Genomic DNA, 26928 nt, shown 5'->3' with positions numbered 1-26928 from the left:
ATTCGAAACGCCTACAGAAGAACAACAAGGACTATGCAACAATGCAATAGAACTAAGACCTCTGAAAACCCAAATAAAGACATTTAGTAGAGACACACCAATCTATACTGAAGTACCAAGTGAAAATGAAAGAAACAAAAATCCTGAACCAATTGGAACAATTGACAGAACTGCATCCGGTTACTTCATCAACTTCGATGATTCCTCTGACGGTTTCAGCGAACAAAAGACACAGCCATCATCAAAATCCTTTAAAGACAAAGCGAAGGAACTTTTGAAACAACTAAAAGAAACATATCTGATTTCTCCATGGATTGAATTTTGGGTGGGTTTTGGTGCATTTATCCTCATACTTTGGCTCATCATGGTATTTACCTTGGGACGCTTCATTGAGGGAAAATATGCTAAAATGGACACAGCAAGTCAGAACATCAACTTGGTCCTCAAACCACACACATCTTCACACGTCGAGAAACGAGAACTTTCTTCAGAACTTTCTTCAGCCAACTTCACAGCAATTCCAATACCTGGTGGGGTAGCCTGGGACAACACTGACTATGAAATTTATGGTCCGGTCGAGATCCTGAAATATCCACACCAAATCAAGATCTCCTTGAGTGACTTTGCAAAACCAAACTCATTTGCTGATGATTGGGACTTTGAAAGTATTAACAATATGATGTCTGACTTAGTAATGTCTGCTAAATTTACAAAACATGATTATTTGCAGGGTTCTACAAATTATGATAGTATGTATTGCTATAACCATTATGGTAACCATTTCTTGCATAAATCTGCACAACCTAGAAATGTTTTAAATTATAATCAATGGGAACATTGTGCTACACCTCCAAAAGGGAGCTCTAGAACCGTTTATGACAAATATTCATATTTTTCAGGTTTTAACATAACTAATGCTGAAACATTTTATTACAAATTGTCAAACAAGACAGGGATGAAAACCATGATAACCAACATAAAATTGATATATTCAGATTCATTCTTTGAAAAAATGAATACTTTTGGATTTGATTATTGGGACAAACATGTTGATTTGAAAAGTGTTTGGGGTACAAAAGAATGGCAAGTACAGGGCTTAGAAGCTTTGTTTAGAGCCTGCATGATCCCAGAACAAATGATATTTTTAAATGACACTGTTCAACAAACCACCTGTCTTGGCTTAGCCAAAATCAAAGATTTAAATAAACCGTCTATTCCAAAGCCAACAATGTTTAGCAATAACTCTGATACAGATGAAGAAATAGACATAAACCATATACTTAACCAAAACAGAACACATCCTGATTGGAAACAATGGTTGATCTGGCCCACAGATACAAATAACTGTCAAGATAGATTCCTGAATAAAACACAGGGTTTCAAAATGACCAGGCCAGACCCTAGATATCCTCAAAGACATCACCCAGGGATAATAACAACCTACAGTGTGGGCAAATTATGCCTTCAATGGCTACAAACTTCCACACTGCCTGAAATTAAGCAACACCTAACTTTACTTACTGATGGTGCTGACTTGCGTGATTTCATACTGGGACCACGCAAACAGCGTCATAAGCGTTTCATAGCAGCCTCTGTATATGCAGCATACAATGAGGCCTGGAAGGTTACTCAAATTGAGACAGCAGAAAGAATACGGGAAATTGACCGTATTAATTTGGGAAAATCACTTTCTATAGTGGACAATGGGTTAATGACTCTGTCCTCCAGAATTTTTTCATTGGACAGCATTGTGTCTTCAGCAATCGATATATTATCGCAAGACTTACTATTATTACAACATGGTCAGTCACAATTGCGTTCTATTGTACAGCTTGGTTGGACGTTACAAAATCTGCGTTCAGGCTATGTGCCTTGGCGTTTAATCAACACAACGTCACTATTCCAAATCTTTAACCTTACTGATAGACAAATCGGTATGGCGCAGAAGGGTGCTGATTATACAATCTTGAGCATTGAAAAACTAGAAAGATTACCAATGACAATGTCAGAACGACCTGTCAGTGAATGGATAATACACGGAATCATAAATATTCCAATCTCAACCTTCAGGTTTCAATACTGCCAAAAATATATACAGGCTGGCATGTACGAGAAATTGGGAAAGGGGTACCTTAAAACAACTTGGAACCTGCCCTATTCACATGCATGTGTCAGTAACAAAGGACAGAAAGTGTTTCTTAGTGGCAACAATTGTGCTATGTCACTGAGCGGCACGCTTCTGTGTAACGGTATTAGTTTGCACGGAGCCTGTGAAGGGAATTCATACAACCTTTCATGTCACCAGCAAGGCGCACCTGCAACTGAAATAGAACCATTCTTTCAAAGACTCTATAATGGGAGTTACATTCTTATTGTAGACCGCAGATGTTGTAGTCTTATGCCCGGGACTCCTTATCTCGTCACTACGACGGCGAAGGTCAAGTGCTGTGGACGTTCTTTGTTCCCCAGCTCCTTTCCAGACAGGGAGGCAAGGGCATGGCCCGGTCTGAAAATTACTTCTATTCGAATAGACACTTTAAGCAGAATGAAAACAGTGCTTCTTCAGACGCCTACAAGGCTCACGTCATCTAAAGAAACGTATGATCTACAAGTCGCAAGGACGACTGCAGAGATACATACATTATTATCAACTAATTCCCCCGTACATTTCGCGGAAATCCTGAGCGAAATCTTAAATATTTCTGATACCACTGGGGTCTCAAAGGTATTTAAGACAGTATTTTCGATGGCATTAACACCATTCAAAGCCATACTGGGTATTTTTCCAGATTTCGTCCATTCGATTTTTGGCGGACTTCCCTTGATCCTGGGACTAATTGCAGGAATCCTATTCCTGGTCCTTATTTTTCGTTATGGCAACCCATGTCACAGAACAAAATCTCACGACAATGGAAGATACGATCCTAGCCATTGGATACCGGGACCGGATATCAAAAATTCTGGGACTATCCCGGCTTAGAGACCTGAACATGACTTGGTTTCTATCATTTCGACCAATGTGGCAAAGGTGTGTTTTACCTGTACTAAGGTGTCTGCTATGCGGAGAAGAATGCGTGTTAGACACCTGTCTGACGCTACAATCGGATGCGCCAGTGGATGCAGATACACTGTTGGTTCCTACCAAGGTTCACGCACTGTGCTGCCCTCAAAGGCTGCCAATTCTGATGACGGCATTCCTGGAATCTTCACCACTGCGATTGAAGAGTAGTGAAGTTCAAGATGAAAGCAGCATCGAACAGGTACGACCTTCTGTCAGCAATGCAAATCAGAATGTCAATGGAGACAATCATGCGCACGAATGCATGGTTACCCCTATTTCCGACTTAGTGGAACTTTCTCATGAAGCTGTTGACAGTTTTTTCGAAAGCCTGAATGATATGATGTTCTCTCCGGAACAGAAATAGAGACTTTTGAGTAAACTCGCACGCGGCGTTCCCTGAATTCGGCCTTCAACTTTAATAATAAAGTCACATGAACAATTACAATCCAGTTCACGGACAGCAACTTTTTTCAGCAAGCCCCTAAAATATTCTTCTATATATTTTTTCCCGGGACACTGATCTTCTGCTTAAAGTAAGAAACTATTCCTAGAGAACTAAGATTTCTATTTTTTTAGATTCTTTATAGACTTTATATAGACTTTAGCTGCCCACTGGTATGTTCACAATATATTTTATGTGATGAAATGGTTTCGACTTTTTTTCTGTATAGCCATATTAAGAGCCATTTCATGTGTATTTCTCATATACCAACAAACAATAATGCATAACAATGCGTGTTTACTTTTGCATTTGATTCATAGCTTAAGTGCATACGATATATATGACTGCAATTTTTCAGTATATTTGAAAATTTCAAAATGCATTTATGTATTTTGGGGTGGTAAGGTATACACTATACTCTATAGTATATTGTACTATGTTATACTATGCATAGATTAGTAGATATGACCATAGTTAGCGTGGAGTGGGTGTCGTGTATTTCTATAGGTTCTGAATCGATCCCCCTATTCCTGACCCTATTCTGGTTAAACTACCTAGCTAGTTAACTAACAGTCAGCCCATGAGGCAAGAAATTCCCCATGATGCAGATACCGTTATCTGACGCAGTCACACTACGGCACAGGAACGTGTTATCTGATTAGGTCATAACGCTTGAGATCTAATTAGACAAGCGATATTCCTCCAGCCCCTGATAAGGCATACGACGTTCTCATAACAAATCAAACCTATGACAACCTGGATAATCCGTGCGGCCATTGTTTTGATTTCACAGAGAACTTTAGTAAAGAATGTGCTAACGAGCAAGTCGTATGACATCTTTATTGACGTGCCTATGTCCATCCTTACGTCAATCCCGGCACCTTTAAGGTATAAATATTGCCGACCTTGCCCTATGCAAACACACGCGTGGTGACAAGACGGAGCAGCCATACTTGCCGAAGCCGAGAGCAGAAGCAGACCCCGCAGGCAGCAGCCCCGCCTTCCTGACGCGCTGAGAGACGCGCTGCTATCTCAAGCCGAGAGACCCAGCACCGGCGCTTCTGGGCAGCCCTCGCAGGCAGCCTGGAATATCGAGAGCAGAGAAAGAGATACCATTCCTCATTCATCCTAAATTCCAGGTACAGAACTGAATAACCCCTCCTAGAGAATTCTTTAGTTATTCACTTGGCAAAAACAAACTTAACTTAAACTGTAACTTTCTATTCCCGCCCATGCATTAGACTTAGGTCAGGTACACGGGGTAGGCGTATTTAGAAACACCAGTTGAGTACGTTTAGTCAAATGTATATGTGTATGTAAATATATTTTAATCATTTTAAACATCATATGGCTCAGAAACCATATCAATGTTTTTACAGTATTATTTTATACTATTGCTTCTAATGTATGCACTTTACTTAACTATAAGTATCGCAATAATATCGATCCATTTCTCTTGTACGAGAAAAGAGACTGATCAATAAATAACATCTTTTTATTGAACACGCCCGTCTCTTCCTTTTCTCTACATTCTGATGAGACTAAGAATGCACGTACTGACTGAGTAAAATAATTGCCTTGTGCTCACACGACTCTTGAGATTGACTCTTGATTAGGGGAGAGCAAAGTTGTCATGTTCTATGGTTGTCAGAAACTAAATCCCTTCTTGTCTAATCAGGGGAGTTAATCCTTCCTTGAACATTCGAGAAAGTTTCTAGCGAACTCTGAGCTTAGCTGGCAAACCCAAAAATTAAGTCTAGTATCGACAGTAGTAGACCTAGTTAACGTCTGGCCTAGGCCTTTACTGCTGTAGGTACTATTCCAATGCGCAGAGCCTATTGGGAAAATAGGAACTACACTACACAATTGCACAAAAGCATTCCTAGAGTTGAGGAGAAAATGTGGTGTACGCCTGCACTAGGGATGCCAGTTTATTTAAAAGAATATACACCAATTTGCAGCGGGGGGAGGGCTGCGCTCTCTCAGTGCCTGTTCAATAACATGAAGATGTTGAAAAGTCGGTGACGTATTTCCAAAGAACCCTTGATCCGAATGTCAGAGAAATTCCCAGCTGCCTTAGCTTAGTAGCTACGGTTGATGTATGTCACAAAAAGAATGAGAATATAATGATGGAATGTCCAAGTACTGAAACAGTCCCTTACTTTGTGGAGTTGCTATTGAAAAATATTGTGATCAAAACATGTCTAAATTCAAATGTATTGAGCCTACTGCCAGCAAATGAAATTGCTTGTGATGAAACTGAACATAAATGTCTAGGTGTCATGAATCTATGCATGAAGCCAATGTTAGACCCTAATGATGAACCTTTGATTGAGCCCAACCATGTCCATTTTATGGAAAGCGCTGTATTGCAATCTATGATATTCTTTGTATTGATTCTATTTTTTTTATTTTCAATTCTGTAACCTGACTGATATCTGACTAGTGAATGATTAGTCAGGGAAACTTAAATTTCGATTGGAAAATACATTTCTGTAAAACTACTCACAACTCTCATTATTGACTAAAATATTTATTTGCATTTGATTTGCTCATGTTTATGTAGCTATCCTCTTGGTCATCACCCAGTGGAAAAGATCTATTGCCTTGAGCGGAAAACAAGGGTAGTGGTGTTTTTGCAAGGAGAGATTACCGTGAGATTTCTGCTCCATCACACTCCAGCTATTCACTTTACCTTTGTTGCTTCAGGACTGGTTACAATTAGTCCCACGATGTGCAAAATATTAATTCTTACAACTGGACCATACTTTTCAGCCCTGTAGAGGGAATAATAAAATTAATTGAGTTAGTAAAGCTGCTTTAAGTAGCATTCAATCATGACAGGTGGCTTATTAGCATTCGGAAACCCATGGAAAACTCAAGGCATTTTGTTGTCAATGAAATACCTGATAAAAAAGGTCTTCACTTGTTTCCTGATGAAAATTTAGATTTTAACCACTCCATGGGTCATTTGTGGGTGAGTAGTTGCTATACTTTAAACATGTGAAAAGGCTTGATGATCTAATCTAAGTTTTCAGATTGTTGGAGATTATTCTTTGCATCAAGATGACCATTGGAGCAGTAGAGCTGGAATCTACTTAAGCATATGAGGACCTTTTATGTTAAGTGATGTTAACAGATGTTTGTGTAGTGCTACTGTGCAATTTGTATGACCATGCCGTGTTTCCATTGTGAGCTTTCCTGATTCAGGCTGAGAAACGCAAAAGGGCCATAGCTGCTATCCATCACTGGAATGGACATGATATGCACATAGAAGCATATATAAATGCAGTGTTCACTGACTACTACCAGCAGTTATACTCATAGCTAATCACAGTAGACATTTGCACAAACAGTGTCTTGGAGTAATTCCATCTGCAGATGTTACAAAAGATCAAGTGCGCACAACAGAGGGGCCACTGACAGAATCCAAAATCGCCACTGCGATCAGGCAACGTGCAACCAGCAGGTCCCCCAGCAGTGGACAGCCTCCAACTGAAATGTTTTAGAAGCTACCAAACTGAATTGTCGGAAGTTTATGAGGCATCCATGGTGCAGAGCATGCTACTGCCATCATCTCAGGAATTACTTATTCTCTTGCTGCGTAACCTAGTTGCGATTCACTTGAGCGCAACTCATATCGACCATTATCTATATTGAATCTAGACTGAAAAATCTTGGGGAAGGTTATTTCAAACCGGATTCAGCATACACTGGGGCACCTGGTTCTCCCAGATCAAAATGGATTTGTTCCAGGCAGAACCACATCCTCCAATATCCATACGCTATTTCTTGCCTTTCACAGGATATAAGTGGACCAGTTCCAAGAGGAAGGACAGGTTGCCCAACCCATGCCCTGTTTCGAATACATATTCAATTATCTAAAAGTTTTATATTCACTATGCAACTTTCCTATGAATTTTTGCACTTATTTGAGCACAACATTACCATGCGGTACTTGTTATGTGTCTTTATGTCTGTGGGTGGCTGCATGTGCACAACAATATGCTTACCACCAATGTATCTCCCTTGATATTTTTGTAGTCGCTATGGTGCAGAAAAACAAGCCCCTTGTGCCTCCTTGCACCACCATTGCATCACTTTTTTGTGACGCAACTGAAGTGCAAACAATGTGGGCAATTTACAACGTGACACATCTAGGTAGATGCGTCACATTGTAAAGCCTGTATACGGATGAGAATACGCACTCCGTGAGGCCCCGGCCGATTGACATTACACCTGAATGTTAAATCCACCGAGAGGACTCACAGATAGAGCCTCTTGTGTGACCTAAAAAGATAGAGCTAGTACGCAGAACAGTGGCTTACTTAGGTCCTCGGAAAAATTGATTTGAGTGTCCAGTACTGGTGCCAGGTGACTTTGTTTGCCCTGAAGAATTTGCACTAAAATTCGTGTGGCAATGAAACATGTTGGCACAGTATGAAACGGTATGCATGACAAGCAACCGCTTTTAATTTGAATGAGTGCACATCTGAATAATAAAGTTGGTTTCGAATAAAGTGCAACTTTTTTTCAATTTTAACTTCACAGGGTCGCACCGTGGGATGTGATCTTTTCACTTTGCAGCACCTAACTTTTCTTGATTTAGACACTAAATTTACTAATATTTTTCAAGACAGGATGACCACCGATAATGATAAAAGTGACCAAAACGGGTGAGTACCAACCAGTGAGCTTGTTTGGTCGTGCGCACGTGAGGGGTCATCTTGTCTTTTCACATTATTTTTTTAATTTTTTCTGAGTCCCTTTCTTGCACCTTTCACAAATTCCTTTGTATGGTGGGGAAAAAATGTGGTGACTGCCATTGGTCAAAACAGTTTTTTTTTCAAATTGAAGGCAAAAGAACGGTTGGTTACTACCTCGTTATGGAAAAGAGAGGCGTATATGGCATTTACATTTTATGAATCCCTACCTCCGTTCTACCTTGTTTGGCCTAAAAAGAGGTGCCTTATAGACCAGGTCTTTGTGTTTTCTGATTGATTGTTGAGTGGAGGGGGACCTGATTTTTCTTCCCTCTAGAGCTCCTACTTGTGCGCACATTATAACTGCGTCAGGTATAATGTATGCAGGGTGGGCAACCCACGCAAAAAGCCATGTAGAACTGACGCAGTGAAATTTACAACATTTCACTGCGTCGCTCTAAGCCTTCACTGCGTCAAAATCCCTATGCTTGCTCAGACCAGGTATAAGGAAAGGCGCAGGGCTTTTTGAATGGGACTCACCTAGCTGTTGTGGCACATTGCAGGAGTTGCGTCACTTTCATAAGCAAGTCCAGCAGTGCGTCACATTTGGGCCAACCTATGCGTCAGAATTTGGCGCTGGTGCAAGGAAACTGACACATCTTTGCAGATAGGTCAGCTCCTTGTAAATCTGCCCCCATATTTTGACCGCAAAATTATGGTTAAATATTATTTTGGAGTTGATATTCAGGTACCTTTCATTCATCGATACATTCACTTTTGTGATCATACTAAGTAAGCAACAACTACATAAGTGCCCAAGGTTTCCACTCTGCAACTATGCAACAGTTTCTGAGTACCAGATGATGAAGCTATCATGGGAAATTGTCACATATGCATGACGTGCCACATTGCATCAGAGATGCCATGAAATTCACTCCTGATGTGAATGAAGAAAATGACAGACCATCAGAGGTATCTATAACAATGAAACCCTGGATGTTCCCTCTCTAGGTCATACCTCTAAAGAACTGATCTCCACATAGTATCTTTGGATATGGATTGCTCATTTGCGGTTCTCTGGCTGGATTCTTTACACACATGCCATGCCTCGGTGGCCACAGTAATGTGATCTGTTTGTCGATGACCCTGTACTCTCCCTTTGGGCATTCGACGTTTACCAAAAGATAGAACCTCAGCAAGTTTAGTTGTTTTGCTGCAAACTCGCTCTGGGCCATACCCAAATACAGAACAATGAGTGCATGCACTGGGCTGCACAGATCAGACACAAAGCAACCTTGTATGCAAGTCCTCACCTTCACGGGACATGAACAAAGCAATCATACATGGAAACTCCAACTTGCACCCAATCCAGCTAGGAAACCACAAGCGAGCACCAAATCGGATATAGAAATCAGACTCACATGGTTAGGCTTGCACCAATTCTGAAGAAGACGGCACAGAGGTAAATCATACCCAGTTATGTAACAGACGAGCAATACTAAATTTACAATAATGCCACTCTTTCCATTTCACTACACTTTCTGACAAAAACTACCTGACATAGATCGTCATGTCAAAGCAATTAGTCAACAGAACCACTCAGAACTTCATACACAAAACCAAAACTTCCCACTTAGGTCACACTACAATTAGAACTCTATCAAACAGGGGAATGAGCTATAGATTGCACCAAAGAGGACAAACCAACCAACATCATTGCAAGACCCAGCCTGAACTAATTTGGAAAAGGAAACCTGTAACACCTGCTTAGGCTTGCCCCAAACTTGCCAAAGCCATCAGTAGTGCTAGCTTGTATCAAATAGGACAAGACAAATGCAAATCAACAGGGCCACAACAGTGACACCATGTGCTATGTGATTTCAAATTACAGCAAGGCCAACATATCCTCATATCCTTCCAGAGGTCTATCATTAAATTAGGTGATTGTTTTACTTGTTATTTATAGCTCTTAGAAATTGCAAGTGTGGTACTGAGTGCTATATAAACAAAGTATTAGCATTTTAACTGTTACTAATATGATATGTACCAATAAAATACTACACAATTGTTTCAGTGCAGCTGTGGATGCAGGGCAGATGGTCAAAGTGGTGGGATGGCTTAAATGCTACATATATATGCAGAGACAATGTGCATGTCATAGGATAGGTCTCCTGCACCACAGATTAGCTATCCTACTCATATTATGAGTTGGTAACTACTTCTGCATGTGAGGTTAATACTACACATCACATCACTGTAATTGGTACAGACTGTGTTGGACCTGGGCTTTTTCGTAGGGCCATCCCCCAAACCTTGTACCTTTGCATTTCACTTTTCGGTGAATGTATTTTAGTTGGCTTAGGACTCTGTGCAATTTACATTTCTAGTGCTAAAGTGCATGTGCTCTCTCCTTAAAAGATGGTAGAATTGGCTCATACTCAATTGGCATATTTAACCCCTTCGGTGCGCATGACGAGCTCAGCTCGTCATGAGGCACAGTGCTCGTGTGCTCATGACGAGCTGACCACACACATTTATATTATGGTCCAGCACAGTAGGGGAATATCTCAAGCAGCCAAGGTGTTAAATTACTTATAGGTCCCTAATAAAGTGGCACTACATGTGCCCAGTGCCTCTAAATTAAATGCTACCAGTTGACCTGCAGCACTGATAGCTCCACCCTTCTTAGTAGGCCTTTAAATATGCCTCAGACCTGCCATTGAAGGGCCTGTGTGTGCAGTTGTAACCTCCCATGTTGACCTGGCAAAATAAACCTTTTGTCAGGCCCAAACCTTCCTTTTTAATACATACAGGACACGCCTAAAGTAGGCCCAAGACAGCCCAAGGGAAGGATGCAGTGTATTTAAAAAGTTGGGCATGAACTTTTAGGTTTTACATGTCATAGTAGTGAACAACTCTTAAATGTGTTTTTCACTACTGAAAGGCCTATCTCTCCCATACAATAAGATTTGAGTTGCCTTATTACATTTTAAGAGTGTTCCTTCCAAATGAGAAGAGATAATTGGTTCATATTTGGTGGATCTGGAATTCTAATTCAAAATCCTAACTTATGGTGAAGTCGGATTTTATATGACAATTCTGAAAATTATACTAGTAGAAAGTTGGCATTTTCTTGCCTTAGCTGATGGGTCCTGTAGCCTTTCCTGCATCAGCTACGCAAGGGGAACATTTGAGCGAGGTGCACGGAGGTCTCCCGCATTTTTGACGCAACTGTTATATGGATGCAACAGTGAAACACTGGCAATACCATGATAACATCAGAATTAAGGATAGTTGGACAGGTTGGCAGTATCTACAACAAGGTGGTGTTTAAGTTGGATGACGACGTCCTGAGGAGATCCCTCAAATATATTGGGGTTCAAACATCAACACCCCCACCTCCCCGGATTGGTTAACACCTGCAACGAACATGAGGGCTTGCTAGTTTCCTGGACGCTTCTCTAGATTCACCTGAACTTGAAAGTGCATACAACCAATGAGAATTGTACTGTGTCCTTGTGTAGTGAATGTTGTTTATTTAATCACTATGTGTGCACTGCATTGTCAGCACTACTGATTCACTTTTTGCACATCAAGTTTGTACATGTATAAATACCATACATATACAACGAAAATTCTTTGTCCAGCACATTATTTATCCTTCATTATTGTCAATTTATTATTATTATTTTATATTTATAAGGCGCAACAAATCATTCCCTGGGGGATCTCGCGGCACTCTGGAGACAGGCAACAGATGATGATATGATTGAACAAAGCTCCTTAAATTAACCAGGTTCTCAGACGTTTCTTGAATTGTGCAAGATTGGTACATGCCCGGATGTAAGTTATCGAACACGGGTACTCATAGTACGGTCCACAGGCCGACAGCGGCCCGGCAAGCCTTACCTGGCGGCCCGCGGACCTTGCAGACATCCAGTGTGACTCGGAGACTCTGCTGCTCTGTGGGGGCCAGCCATAGTCAGAGTGGAGCTGCGGCGCTAAAAGGTGAGACAGAGGGAGAGTGAGGGAGGGAAAGGGAGACAGAGGGAGAGGGCAGGAGAGTGAGGGAGGGAACGGGAGGCAGAGGGAGAGGGAGGGAGGGAGAGGGGGAGGGAGATGGAGGGAGGGAAAGGGAGACAGAGGGAGGGAAAGGGAGGGAAAGGGAGACTGAGGGAGAGTGAGGGAGGGAAAGGGAGACAGAGACAGAGTGAGGGAGAGTGAGAGAGGGAAAGGGAGGGAAAGGGAGACAGAGGGAGAGTGAGGGAGGGAAAGGAAAACAGAGAGAAGGAGGGAGGGAAAAGGAGACAGAGGGAGAGGGAGGGAGGGAAAGGGAGGGTGAGAGAGGGAGAGGGAGGGAGGGAAAGGGAAGCATAGTGAGGGAGGAAAAGGGAGACAGAGGGAGAGTGTGGGAAGGAAAAGGAGACAGAGGGAGAGGGAGAGGGAGGGAGGGAGAGTGAGGGAGGGAAAGGGAGACAGAGGGAGAGGGAGAGGGAGGGAGGGAGAGTGAGGGAGGGAAAGGGAGACAGAGGGAGAGGGAGGGGGAGGGAAAGGGACACAGAGGGAGGAGGGAGGGAAAGGGAGACAGAGGGAGGGAGGGAAAGGGAGGGAAAGGGAGACAGAGGGAGGAGGGAGGGAAAGGGAGACAGAGGGAGGGAGGGAAAGGGAGGGAAAGGGAGACAGAGGGACAGTGAAGGAGGGAAAGGGAGACAGAGTGAGGGAGGGAAAGGGAGACAGAGTGAGGGAGGGAAAGGGAGACAGAGGGAGAGGGAGGGAGGGAAAGGGAAGGAGAGAGAGGGAGAGGGGAGGAGGGAGGGAAAGGGAGGCAGAGTGAGGGAGGGAAAGGGAAGGAAAGGGAGACAGAGGGAGAGGGAGGGAGGGAAAGGGAGACAGAGTGACGGAGAGTGAGAGAGGAAAGGGAGACAGAGTGAGGGAGGGAAAGGGAGACAGAGGGAGAAGGAGGGAGGGAAAGGGAGACAGAGGGAGAGGGAGGGAGGGAAAGGGAGGGAGAGAGAGTGAGTGGGAGGGAGGGAAAGGGAGGCAGAGTAAGGGAGGGAAAGGGCGACAGAGACAGAGTGAAATACAACACAGCCTCATTAACATGTGAATGGTCTTTTAAAGACCTGTGAAGTGCTTGGGTGCGGATCTATGTCTGTGTGCCCGGAAGCTGTCTCAGCCTGGGCACACACAGCCAGGGTGGGATGACGGAGAGGGAGGGGTGGAGAGGGAGGGGAGAGAGGGGGAGAGAGGGAAAGGGAGGGAGAGGGAGAGGGAGGGAGGGAAAGGGAGGGAGAGGGAGAGGGAGGGAAAGAGAGGGAGGGAGAGGGGGAGGGAGTGATGGAAAGGGAGGCAGAGGGATGGAGGGAAAGGGAGCTAGAGGGAGAGTGAGGGAGGGAAAGGGAGACAGAGACAGAGTGAGGGAGAGTGAGGGAGGGAAAGGGAGACAGAGTGAGGGAAGGAAAGGGAGCGAAAGGGAGAGTGAGGGAGGGAAAGGGAGACAGGGGGAGAAGGAGGGATGGAAAGGGAGACAGAGGGAGAGGGAGGGAGGGAAAGGGAGGGTGAGAGAGGGAGAGGGAGGGAGGGAGGGAAGGGGAGGCATAGTGAGGGAGGGAAAGGGAGAGAGAGACAGAGTGATGGAGAGTGAGGGAGGGAAAGGGAGACAGAGGGAGGGGGAGGGAGGGAAAGGGAGACAGAGGGAGAGGGAGGGAGAGTGAGGGAGGGAAAGGGAGACAGAGGAAGAGGGAGGTAGGGAGAGAGAGGGAGGGAAAGGGAGACAGAGGGAGGGAGAGGGAGGGAGGGGGAGGGGGAGGGAAACAGAGGGAGAGGGAGGGAGGGAAAGGGAGACAGAGGGAGAGGGAGGGAGGGAAAGGGAGGAAGAGGGAGGGAAAGGGAGACAGAGGGAGAGTGAGGGAGGGAAAGGGAGACAGAGTGAGGGAGAGTGATGGAGGGAAAGGGAGACAGAGTGAGGGAGAGTGAGGGAGGGAAAGGGAGACAGTGGGAGCGTGAGGGAGGGAAAGGGAGACAGAGGGAGAGGGAGGGAGGGAAAATGAGACAGAGGGAGTGAGAGGGAGGGAGGAAAAGGGAGTCAGAGGGAGAGGGAGGGAGACAGAGGGGAGGGAAAGGGATGGAGAGGGAGGGAGAGGGAGGGAGACAGAGGGAGAGTGAGGGAGGGAGAGGGAGGGAAGGAAAGGGAGGGAGAGAGAAGGAGGGAAAAGGAGGGAAGGGAGACAGAGGGAGAGTGAGGGAGGGAAAGGGAGACAGAGTGAGGGAGGGAAAGGGAGACAGAGGGAGGGAGGAAAAGGGAGACAGAGAGAGAGGGAGGGAGGGAAAGGAAGACAGATGGAGAGGGAGGGAGGGAAAGGGAGGGAGAGAGAAGGGAGAGGGAGGGAAGGAAAGGGAGGGAGACAGAGGGGGGGTGGGAAAGGGAGACAGAGGGATAGGGAGGGAGGTAAAGGGAGGCAGAGTGAGGGAGGAAAAGGGAGACAGAGGGAGAGTGAGGGAGGGAAAGGGAGGGAGAGTGAGGGAGAGAAAGGGAGACAGAGTGAGGGAGTGAAAGGGAGGGAAAGGGATACAGAGGGAGAGGGAGGGAGGGAGGGAAAGGGAGACAGAGAGAGAGGGAGGGAGGGAAAGGGAGGGAGAGCTAAATAACGATTCGGACTCTGCTACTTTTCTTGACAACCTTCTCAGCTTCGACATGAAGCAATTGATTGACAAACCCACCCACTCAGCAGGACATACCCTCGATGGGATCTTTTCCAACAGCTACTCCATTAAAATCATATCCATCACCCCTATACCTTGGTCGGATCATAATGCCATCTTCTTTAACTTACAAATAAAAAATCCTATAAATCAGCGCAGAAGTTACCTACCTCCTGAAACATCCCGTCCTTGGAAAAAAATTTAATCCAATCTACTCGCTGAGACACTGGATAGAAATCCCCCTAACTTTGAATGTGGCAACAGCGAAGATTGGGCTTTCAACTTCAACAAATGGATCACCGAGGCAGTCAATGAGCTGGCCCCAATCGAATCAAAGAAACCCAGAAAACGGCTCGTTACCGCCCAATGGTATACGGCCGAGGTAAAAACAGTCAAGATTAAGTGCAGACGCGCAGAGCGAACCTGGCGCTCCGACTACACTCATGAAAATAAACTGAAATACTTAAAAACTCTACAGGAGTATAAAACTACTATAGTCCAAGCAAAATCTGCTTATTTCACAGAAAAAATTCAAAATTCTACAAACTCCTCCAGGGAACTTTTCAAAACTGTTGCCCACTTAACAAAAACTCCTCAAGACACAGTATTTAGTCCTGATCAGAGTTTTATTGACGGAATGGCCACCTTCTTCCAAAAGAAAGTACAAACAGTATATGACGACCTTAGCGCCATGGTATCCGTCACACCCTCTAACGAAGTTGGACATACCGATATAACCCCCCCCCCCCGCTTCTCCAGCTTCTTTGCACTCGAGAAACAGCAAGTGTATGATTTAATTACCCAGATGAAATCTGGCTCTCCACTGGACCCATGCCCCCCTTACGTGCTGCATCAAATCCCTGAGACCATCGCAAACACCCTGACTCCTTTGCTTAATAAAATCATCTCTCAAGGAGAATTTAAAAAAAACTGGAAAATGGCCTGTATCAGACCCATTCTTAAAAAAGACTCCCTTGACCCATCTGAGCCTAAACACTATCGTCCCATCTCCTGTCTGCCCCTACCTGCAAAAATTTTAGAAAAAGCTATGAACCAGGAAATAATGCGGCATGTGGAGGAAAAGAAGCTACTCGATCCCTCACAACATGGCTTCAGACCCCTACACTCCACGGAATCAGCCCTTATCATTGCCACTGAAAAAATTCGCAAAACCATGGACGAAGGTGGGCGGTCGGCCCTGATATTATTAGACCTCACAGCGGCCTTCGACACCGTAAACCACTCCATCCTATTAAAAAGACTTACGTCCCTAGGTTTTACCGGCTCTGCCCTGGCCCTCATCACCTCCTTTTTAACCCTCCGTACTAACCAAGTGATTTGGAATGGTCTACAATCCGCCGAATTCTCTCTTCCGGGTGGTGTCCCACAGGGCTCGGCACTGTCACCAACACTATTCAATCTTTACTTCACCCCCCTAGCTGCCCTGATTAGGTCCCATGGCCTACAATTGGTGTCTTACGCCGACGATACACAAATCATTGTGTCCGTCTCACAATCCATTGACGATACGGCGGAGTGTTTCAGGAATTGCCTTACTCAGGTTAAGAACTGGATGAGCAATAACTTTTTAAGACTGAACACAGACAAAACCGAAGTCATCGAGTTCGGTCACAAACCCTCCATCTGGAACGACCTATGGTGGCCCCCCGAAGCAGGAGTTTGCCCTCTCCCCGTAGACAAGGCCAGAAACCTTGGCTTCTTATTAGATAAAGAACTCTCGTGCAAAGCCCAGGTGAATCAGGTGACTTCCGCCTGTTTCCACAGCATTAAATTGCTCAGGAAAGTCCTACCCTACATCCCGGACATGCTAAGAAAAACTGTGATGGGAGCCCTTGTAATGTCCCGGATAGACTACTGTAACTCCCTTTACCTGGGAGCAGGTGAAAAACAGTTGTCTAAACTCCAGGCAATCCAAAATGCGGCGGCCAGAGCCTTACTGAATCTCCCCAGACGCCACCCTACGTCCAAAGCTATTCGGGAACTGCATTGGCTCCCAGTCAGACGTCGCATTCAATTTAAAGCTCTCTGCCTGGTTCACCGATCTCTACACGGCAAGGGACCTGACGACTTCAATAACCTACTACCCCGATATGTACCCCTGCGTACACTGAGGTCAGCCACCCATGACCTAGTCTGCCTACCCAGAATAAACAGAGCCCGATGGGGGGGAAAGTCCTTTTACTACCAGGCGGCTAAAATCTGGAACTCGCTACCCCCAGCACTCCGTGCCCAAAAATCCAAAACGAGCTTCAGGAAAGATCTAAAGACCTGGCTTTTTACCTAAAACGATCTGCCCCACGGCCTTCCCCTACTCTCTGTATCCTTAGCGCCAAGACGCCGCGGCATTCGTGCGCTCTACAAATATTTCAGTCAGTCAGTCAGTCAGGGAGGGAGAGGGAGACAGAGGGAGAGTGAGGGAGGGAGAGGGAGACAGAGGGTGAGACGACAGAGGGAGAGGGAGGCAGGGAAAGGGAGACAGAGGGAGAGGGAGGGAGGGAAAGGAAGCCAGAGTGAGGGAGACAGAGTGAGAGAGGGAAAGGGAGACAGAGTGAGGGAGACAGAGTGAGGGAGACAGAGGGAGAGAGAGAGAGAGGGAGAGAGAGAGAGAGAGAGAGAGATAGAGAGAGAGAGAAAGAGAGCGAGAGAGAGAGATGTGTGTATGCCGGGTTTGGTGGCATAGTGGACAAAGGCATCCGCTGCAAGGACCAGTAATCAACCTCATGGTCAGTTTTTTTTGTTGCTCTAGCCCCGTCCCCTCCCCCACTGGTGGGGCCCTCGGACACAAACAACACTGTAAATTTGGCCCCCGAGAGAAAGTTTGTGAGTACCCATGTTATAGATTTAGGTTTTCATTGAATGTGAGAACGTTTATTACAGAGCCTTCATACCTTTTGATGAGTTTCCTGGATCTGAATGAGTCACATGCAATCTTTTTTTACAGATTTATATATACATTTACCCATGTCCCATGGGCATATTGGATTGTCCTTGTTACAGATATGCTGCCTGTATCCAGTCAATGACTGGGGTGTAGTTGACAGCTGAGCTTTGTGTATTCCTACTAGACAGCCACACACAAGGGGAGCTTAGGTGTGAATGGATCGCCATCAATGGCAGGATGGGAGAGAGGAACTAGCGACACCTCACTTACACTTGAATAGGCTGTGCCCTGCCTCCACACAAAGGGCTGCATACCACCTGTAGTCAGTCTGGTGCCAGGGCAGGAAAGGCAGGGAATCTGTGCCCTTCAAAGGCATGCCTCTAGAAGCTTCTCCCCACTTCAAAGGCACAATGGTGTATATAAGAAGGACCCCAGACACCAACTCATCGATACACTTCTAGACCTGTGGATACTCTGCCAGGAAGAAGGGCTGCTGTGCTACTACAAGGAATGCCACTCTGCTGGACTGCTACTCCAAAGGAGCTACAGCCCTACTGTGCTGACCTGCTGCGCTCCTGCCTGGGAAGGAAGAACTGGAACCATCTTGAACCTGGGACCCCAGTGAGACTCAAAGGGGCTAAGATTGCGGTCAGCCCCAGGGACAGAAAAGGCCCCCCCACAGCTCCTGGACCCATCTTTTGTGAGTTCTTGACCCTAAGTGGTGTCCCTCAGTTCCTAGACTCTTGGTGCAGCTCAGCGGGCTCTAGAATCAAGCGTATGGGCTCTTTGCGACCTTAAACATGCCAGTTTGCACCAGAACTGAGCCGCTTGCATCGAAAATTAGCGCGATTCAACACCAGCCTCTCGCTACACAAAGCAGCCAGCCTACCCATCCACAACGCCCAGCTTGCTCTTCACGCCACACCGACTGCTGCCCACAATGCTCTCATTGCTCCCGGTAACCCTCTTTAACGTGAACAGGACTCTTGCAACAAAACTTGAGAAGGTAAAACTTCAGTGGGACTAATCTGGGACTGTATTCAACCTTCGCTCCATTGCGGTCGGCCTGAACTTTTGACTTTGACCAGGTCCAGTATGTCCAGATATCCCCAGTAAGCACTTTATGCTTTTAGGCACTATTTTACAGTTTATTCTCTAAAAATTCATATCTGTTTCTACTGATTGGATTGTTGTTTTGGTCTTGTTGTAATAATTAAATGCTGCTCTATTTTTCTAACCTGGTGTGGGATACTTTTTGTGTGTTATTATCACTGTCTTACAGTTTGAAGTGTTGCGCAAATACTTTACACATTGCCTCGAAGTTAAGCCTTACTGGTCTGTGCCAAGCTATCAGGGGCTGAGCATGGGATAATTTTAGGTTGCTTCTGCCTTACTTTGACTTGGATTGCGGTTGCTGATGGACCAGAGCTCTCCTCCCAGTCACGCAGTAATCCAATTTCTAATAGACATCTGTACTGGTCAGTCTGTCAGCTGCCTTTGGTGAAGCTTCCAGTGCTCAGAAAGGAGCCAGCAGTCTGATGATGCAGGGGAGCATGAACATGGTAAGAATAGTCTGGGCAGATGGTGATAAGAACTCACTTACCAAACCATGACCATTGCTGTGTTGTTGAAAGTGATACCACCACCTCCAGTCTGCCGCACCAAGGAGTATGACCTTTAACCTGAACACCCTATCTCGCTGTTTTTAGGTCAAGCCTGGGCAGCACATGAGCTGCTAGGCGAGGCATGCTGTATTTAGGTAGGGACTTGAAGCTCCACCTACTCTCTGCCTATATTTTTCATTGGCTTGTGTCATTGTCCAATGTAAACTGTGCCTATTCATTGATTAATAGGCTTAGTAGTCCCTCCTTAGTACCATCTAGTCTCATTTTGTAACCTCGCAAGGAGACACCCTTTGTTACATGTGTTGTTACATGGTAGGCTTTAATTACAGCCACTGCGCACTATTTTCTCAAATAGCTTTGTCCTGCCTTTGACACACTCTCTCCTAACGCTTTTTTGAAATGATTATAGCACGGGCGCCGAATGCATTTGCAATGCGATAGGTCTCGCATTTGCGAGAGTTTAAGCTATTGGCATTGTAAATAACAATGCCTTTTATTTATCTGTTTTAAAAACACATAAATAAAAGGCCTCGTCATTTACAATGTCAATAGCTCAAACTCTTGTAAATGCAAGACCTATTGCATTGCAAATGCTTGTTTCCACTCTGCTCGATCAACAGAGACATTATGGATCGTTTTATCTTACTTTTATTACCTGTGCTGGATCAGTAATACACACATTGGGCAAGTCTAAATCACCACTCCTTAAGTTAAACTAATTACACTGGTTTCACCAGACCGTCATAAAGAATGTGCCGTTTTCACATTTAAGGGCTATTTATTGTATATTTTATGATACTTTGCCATTCCCCCTGCATTTGTTGAGTTAGTGAGAGTTTTGAAAGGTATGGATTTGAGTAGGTCTTACCAATCAGCATTTATTCCTTTACTACATTGTTGGTGGGTTTGTATTTAGGATTTTATTGCCCAGGCCATTCCCTTGACACACACATTTTGCATTCCTCATTTCCGTCATTTACAAGCTTCACATCTGGATAAAATAAATGTAACAGCCATTCACTCACTTAGATTTTGTAACTTCTGCAGTCATGGGTTATCTTTAGTCTGCATCTAATTTGACCTCCACATGAATTCCTATGCATGAGTAACCATGGCAAGTCTTTCATCTTTCTGTGAGTTGAGCCCTAAGTTTTGCAAAAGTTGCACTATACTACTCAAGCTGTCATTAATATGCTGGGGTTATTTTCACCATAAGTGCTTCCACCAAGAGGGAGGGGGCAGCTTCCACGAAAGGCAGTCTGCCCATGTCACTGCGGTGCACTTGGCATGTGATTTTTATTTTCAGAACCAAATAATTACGAAACGTAGGTTGAAAGTACACTAGATAAGCTTTGCCTTTGAACATAAGCAAACCAGTAGGCATTTGGCAGGCAGGCTGATGGTCAAAGGTTTTTGATCGTTGAGCCAGCTGAGACTCCACCATGATGAACCTGGCAGGACATTCACCTCTGTATGAACTTAGTCAACTTCAGGTTTGCTGGGACAGTAGACCTGTTGGTTTATGGCGGTTCCAAGCTTTGCTATCTCCTAAAGGACACCCGTAGTCATTTTTTGTGACGTACTTTGTTACTTTTTAAAATTATTCTGAATCTGGTTTCATTTGATTGTGATGCATTTATCACTGCTCCAGTGATTCTTTTGAGACTTAGGGGCCTATTAGGATGTCGGGCAGATCGCCACCGCCCCCATGGCGGTGGCAATCCACCCAACATTTACCTCCGCCTGCATCCCATTTCCCCCCGATGTGTCGACCGGGCAGAAAAGGGGCTGTATATGGTGGCGGTGTCTGCAAGACACCGCCATCCATATTACAATGCAGGCGGGAAAGTGCCTTTCCCTTGCGGTGTTGCCACCATGGAAAGACGTTCGTGTATGTGGGGCCTGTTGCAGGCCCCTTGAGTGTTGGGGGTGCACATGGGGCTTGCTATGGTACCCCCTGCATGTGAATGCCCAACATCGCAGGCACCATGCGGTGCCTCCCACGTTGTGCATGCAAATGCACAAGGAGCATCCACAACATGGCAGGTGATGCTGTGTGCACTGCTCGCCACAATGTTGTGGATGGGGTATGCCACCGCGACGGTAGCGGTGGCTTCCTAATTGCTGGTGTGGGACCGCTGCACCACTGACAGCCGGTCCCAGCACCCCTAGGGTGGCAGGCGGACAAAATTCCGCCTGCCATCTTAATAGACCCCTTAGCTTTTTGCTCAGGATTTTATCACAAACTGAGACCTTCAAGAGAACCTGTTCATCTACTATATTGGCTATCCAAACAAATCTGAGATTGGCAGCCTGCCTGAAGTCATTGACATTCCCTCCAATCCTCGAACTCTTCACGAAGAAGAAAATGCATTCAATTTAAATCATATACATTTCTCCTCTGATGGGGGCCAATTTGAGCAGCAATGGCAAATCCAGCATCGAGCTCAGTTTCGTTACACAGCGTATTTATTTGTTCTTTAAAGATATCCTAAAATCTGACTTTTGCCATTATATAATAATAAATGATTTCACCGAACAATAGCAGTAAAACCCCTGGAAACGCAATTTGATTTTGGTGTCTGTCATCTGCTAACATTTGAAGTTGACTAGTTCTTCTCCAGGCATGTTAACTGACTTCACTTCACCTTCTGAATTATCTTCTGAAAAAGTACTTTTATTCTGACTACCACAGAGTATATGTATGCGTTCTGATGCCCTTAACCTCAATCTTACACAACTCTTAAAACTTACCATTCTAATAGAAGTTGATGGAGAACCTCATTCTTCCGTTTGTTCTTTATAAGTAATGGAAGGTGTCCAAGTAAGAAGCTGCAATACAAGAAGCCAAAAGAATACTTCAACAGGCATGCAAATAAGTCTTTGGTATTTATTACTTTACATTCATACTGCCTGACGTTTGACACATTATGAGCAAAACATTGGAGACAACAGCATGCTTGAACCCTTCAAAACATTTCTAAGGTCTGGGGGGTGTGGCTTGGTGCCAGAGGAGATGGCGGTCGCCTAGCGCTGCTCCGTGCCATGACCGAGGATTTTCACGGCGGCAGGCGGTAGGACCGTACTGTTAGTCTTCTACTTGTGGGGACTTTCTTCCTAAAGATGCCTAGACTCCAGTAAGGATTTTCTGCAGCCACGGTAAGCCCGATAACAGCACATTTTGTTACAAATGTGCGACGCATCTCCGTGACTGGATTCACGGCCGCCATTTTGTAATTCTAACGTGCTCAGCGCGACATCGGCACTGCTGCATATCCCTATTTTCTTACATTATGTTGCAACCATAGCTTCTTCTTTTAATGTATTTATTGAAGTTTCCCTCCTTCTCCTGTAATTTTGTCGTTCTCCCTGTCAGAACAGCATGAGTTCTCCTGGAGTTTCCTACAGTTATTGAACATTTCTTCATCACCTGATATGTGAAGAACTTCCTACTAATGTGGAAACTTACTTCCTACTAATGTGAAATTCCTTCCTACTAATGTGAAAACTATTATAACTGAGATAACTTCGAGTAACACTCTTTTTCTATAAAAGTGTGTGGCGCAGTATCACATTACTTCATCATTTTGAATTTCTGACATGCCTAGTGCATTATTTCCTGGAGCTACTCGATACTCTTGTCACAAAATTATTTCACTGACCAGAAATAGGTAAAACCACTTTTTGCTATTCTTGTGAATGCCGTTTCGCTCTTTTTGCTTTTTCTTCTTTGCAAGCAACATTTTTTCTTCTGGTTTTCATAATATTAACGGTCTTTTTAACAAACCAATGCTTTTTTTACTGCAACATATATGTCTATGGGGGGAATTAAATCTGATAGAGGTGCAATTTCATTGTCTATTCTTTCTACACGTCCTAAATCGACTGCAGTATTCACCTCAAATAATTTTTCTGTCTTACAGTTCGATATGGAGGAACCTGAACAAGTCACATCTCCCCAATGCACGGATACTGCGTCTTTATCGCTTCCACCTACACCAGTTGGGAAGAGCACCTCTAAAATACCATCTTCTACCTCCTCAACAATTAAGAAAGTAAAGAAGGATCCCCTTTTGCCAACCATCTCTCCATCAACAGCTTCATTGGAACTGCTTCTTGATGAAATTAGAGCTCTCAAACCGTATATGACTGAAACTAACACTCGCTTACAAGCTATTGAAGATAAATGACCAGCTTTAGAAACTAAAGTAACCGCAATGGAACATCAAATATCTTCTCTACATATTTCCGCTCAACAAATTTCCCCTATGAAAACCGACATTTTCCATCTGCAACAACAAATAGAAAACCTTGAAAATCAAAGCAGACGAAACAATCTACGCCTATATGGTCTGCCTGAGGGAATGGAAGGCTCTAATTCTTTCTCTTTTTTCCAATCTTTTTTACCACAGGTCCTTCAACTTCCAGAGTCTACATTATTTAACATACAGTGAGCCCATAGACTTGGTCAACCTCCACAAAATACGTCTATCTAATGCAATTCAAGAGGTGTAATTTTATACTTCCTGGAATACACAGATTTGTTAAAGGTTTTACAGCCTACTAAAGCAAAACGCCATATAACTTGGCAAGGATCTCAACTATTTTTTTCCCAGGACTATGCAAAGACTACTGCTGACAAGCAAAAGAGTTTTTTGAGTGTGTGCCCAGCATTGAGTAACCTAAACGCTCGATTTGGTCTAATACACCCCTGCCTTTTCAAAGTGACTTACAAAATCAAGACAATGACGTGTGAAGACATGGCTGTGCTTCAACAATTTCTTGATAGCTGCAGAGAGGATTCCATTGAGTTTGCAGGAGCATCTTCTTCTTGAACACTCATTTCTTCATGCTGAGGTTAATTGTAACTATAATTTTACAATGTTCTCATGATATGTTTTACTAATTGTTTTCCTTTACTTGTGTTTTTTCCCATCAGGTATTGTTTTCTTTTCCTGGTCCACCCATTGTCATATAGTCTGTTTAACTTGATATTTGCCACGTGGTTCTGTTCCTTGAAGTATTGTGGCTGCCTGTCTCATTTCCTCCCATGTGGCTCCAACTCCCTCCATCCATGTTTGAGTATTTGGTATGTTTTATTGTTATGTTTGTTCTTTGTTCCTGTGTTTTCTTCTTACTTCTCTTTCATTATTCTTCTCCCCTTCTTTCCTTTTCCTCTTTTCCTTTCATATCTCATCTATATTTCACTACGTTCTGCCTTATATCTTACTTTCTTATGATTGGAGTGCTTACTATTTGTTTTTCTGTTTATTGCAACTTTTTACCATTTTCCTCTTTTGCTGTAATGCTTTTCAAAAATTATTTTTAGTCTTTTTAGTCTTTATAGGTAATCAATGACGTTACGTTTTACTACATGGAAGGTTACAAGTTTGGTTACACCTATTAAACGGGAGAGAATTCTCTCCCATTTATCTAATCTTAGAGCAGATGTTGTATTTTTACAAGAATCACATTTAGTCACTTCAGAAGTTCTTAAGTTTAAATGTCAGTGGGTGGGAAATGTTTTTCCTTCCCCTGGCTCTAGTAAATGAAATGGAGTAGTGATTCTATGTCATAAGAAACTTAAAGTGGACCTTTTTTTCTCAAGACTCAGATGATGAAGGGTGTTGGTTAATTGTTCACCTCAAAATAAATGATATTCCTATTACTTTATTCAATGTATATAATCCCACAAAACCTGATAACAATTTTTGGCCCCACATTTCTACTCTTTTGATATCTAGCTCTTCCCCATATGTTGTTTTTGGAGGCAATTACAATTTAGTTGTTGATCCCTATATTGACCGTACATCCAAAACACCTTTTGTTTCCTCCACAAAGCATCATAAATTCACTAATCTGATCTCCCATAGATCTCTTGTTGACTCATGACGATTCTGTAACCCACAACTTTATGAATACACTTTTTTCTCACCTACACACCTCTCCCAGTCATGCATTGACCATTTGTCTGTTTCCAAAGAGCTAACACAATCTATACTACATGCTGATATTGGTTCTATATTGATTTCCGACCATGCCCCTGTGATATTGGACTTAGAGTTACTTTCAATTACTGTTACCCGTAAAAAATGGCATTTTAATACATCCTTGTTAACTGATCACATCTTTACTTCCTCTTTTGAAGACTTTATTTCAAATTTCTTTAAACGTAACTTATCTTCCGTATCATCTTTTCCAATTGTTTGGGATACTTTTAAAGATTCATCAAGGGATTTTATTATTTCTTATGCAGCCACCAAAAAATGCCTCAATGCCCGAAAAACAGATGAAATCCTTAAACCATTAAATCACTATAGTCACTTTACACAGTTACAAATTCCAAAACTGGTCTTATTAACCTTATTACAGAAACATTTTCATGTAGTAAACTATCTATTGAAAATGCACCTGCATATCTTCTCCGAGTGGGGAAGACTTGAAACGATTAAAATGATGCTCGCTCCCATTATTTTTTATATAATTTCTGCTACCCCTCTCAGGTTTCCAGTTTCTTTTTTCAAAAAGATTAATTCTCTTTCATCTACATTCCTATGGAACAAAAAAAAAGCACGATTGTCCTTAAACATGCTTCAACGCCCCAAATCTCAAGGTGGGGTTACTTTTCCTAATTTTCAATATTATCAAAATGCTCTTCTTCTTAAGCAACTAGGGAAATCCTTGAATCAATCCTCTCCCACCTTTCTTCCATTATGGACAGCAATGGAGCATTCTTTCTTATCTCCTTTCTCTGTCACAGAATCCCTTACATTTACTCACAAGAAACACTTTATAGCTTCCTCTACGTATAAAACAGCTCATAGACTCTATCACTCTTTTTTGATTGCTCACCTTTCCTCTCAAGATCAATTTCTTAAATCCTCCATTTGGCATAATCACTTTCTTAAAATTAATTATAAACAAATATTTTTGAAAACTTGGCGAGATAGATGGTTACTCTGGATTCATCAATTTTATTCTAACAATACTAATTTAGTATAGACAGACACCGGTCCTAGGATGCTTGATTCCAGTCCAGGGATGACATGGCTTGGCAGTTCGGGCTGGACTGTTCCCATGAGGCACAGTCAAGGCACAGGGTCAAGGCTGATTTGCATATGACCATGCCTGAACTGGGTTGGTGTGGTGAGTAAACAAATGATGGATTTAGGCCCAGATCTCTGTACTGGGGTGAATGTATGACATTGTTCTGCATTCTGTCCATCAACTGTTGTATTTGCATTTGTCACACCGAGTGGGGCGCGTATGCTCAGACGTGAGTCCCGTGCTCTCCACACCACTGGAGTCAAGCTATCCTGGCTGATGATGGCTGATAGCCAGAAACAGGTCCTAGGATGCTTGATTCCGGTCCAGGGAAGACATGGCTTGGCAGTTTGGGCTGGACTGTTCCCATGAGACACAGGGTCAAGGCTGATTTGCATATGGCCATGTCTGCACTGGGTTGGTGTGGTGAGCAAAAAACGATGGATTTA

At 43.8% G+C, this 26928-nt stretch overlaps 1 protein-coding gene across 1 annotated transcript in view; it reads right to left on the bottom strand.

Moving 5' to 3' along the window:
• Positions 1-26928, bottom strand: part of LOC144781356 (cholesterol 24-hydroxylase-like) — a 457687-nt gene that overhangs the window by 418682 nt on the left and 12077 nt on the right. Inside the window, exons 2-3 of the mRNA XM_078660145.1 lie at positions 22190-22267; positions 6199-6280 (exon numbers count right to left, since the gene is read on the bottom strand). Of these exons, the coding sequence (XP_078516271.1) occupies positions 6199-6280; positions 22190-22267 (160 nt within the window). The remainder of the gene's footprint in view (positions 1-6198; positions 6281-22189; positions 22268-26928) is intronic.

This window comes from Lissotriton helveticus, chromosome 9 (genome assembly GCF_964261635.1).
Source record: "Lissotriton helveticus chromosome 9, aLisHel1.1, whole genome shotgun sequence".
Classification (NCBI taxonomy): Eukaryota; Metazoa; Chordata; class Amphibia; order Caudata; family Salamandridae; genus Lissotriton; species Lissotriton helveticus.
Note: the sequence above shows the minus strand (reverse complement) of the source record. Positions and strands in the feature narration are given on the sequence as shown.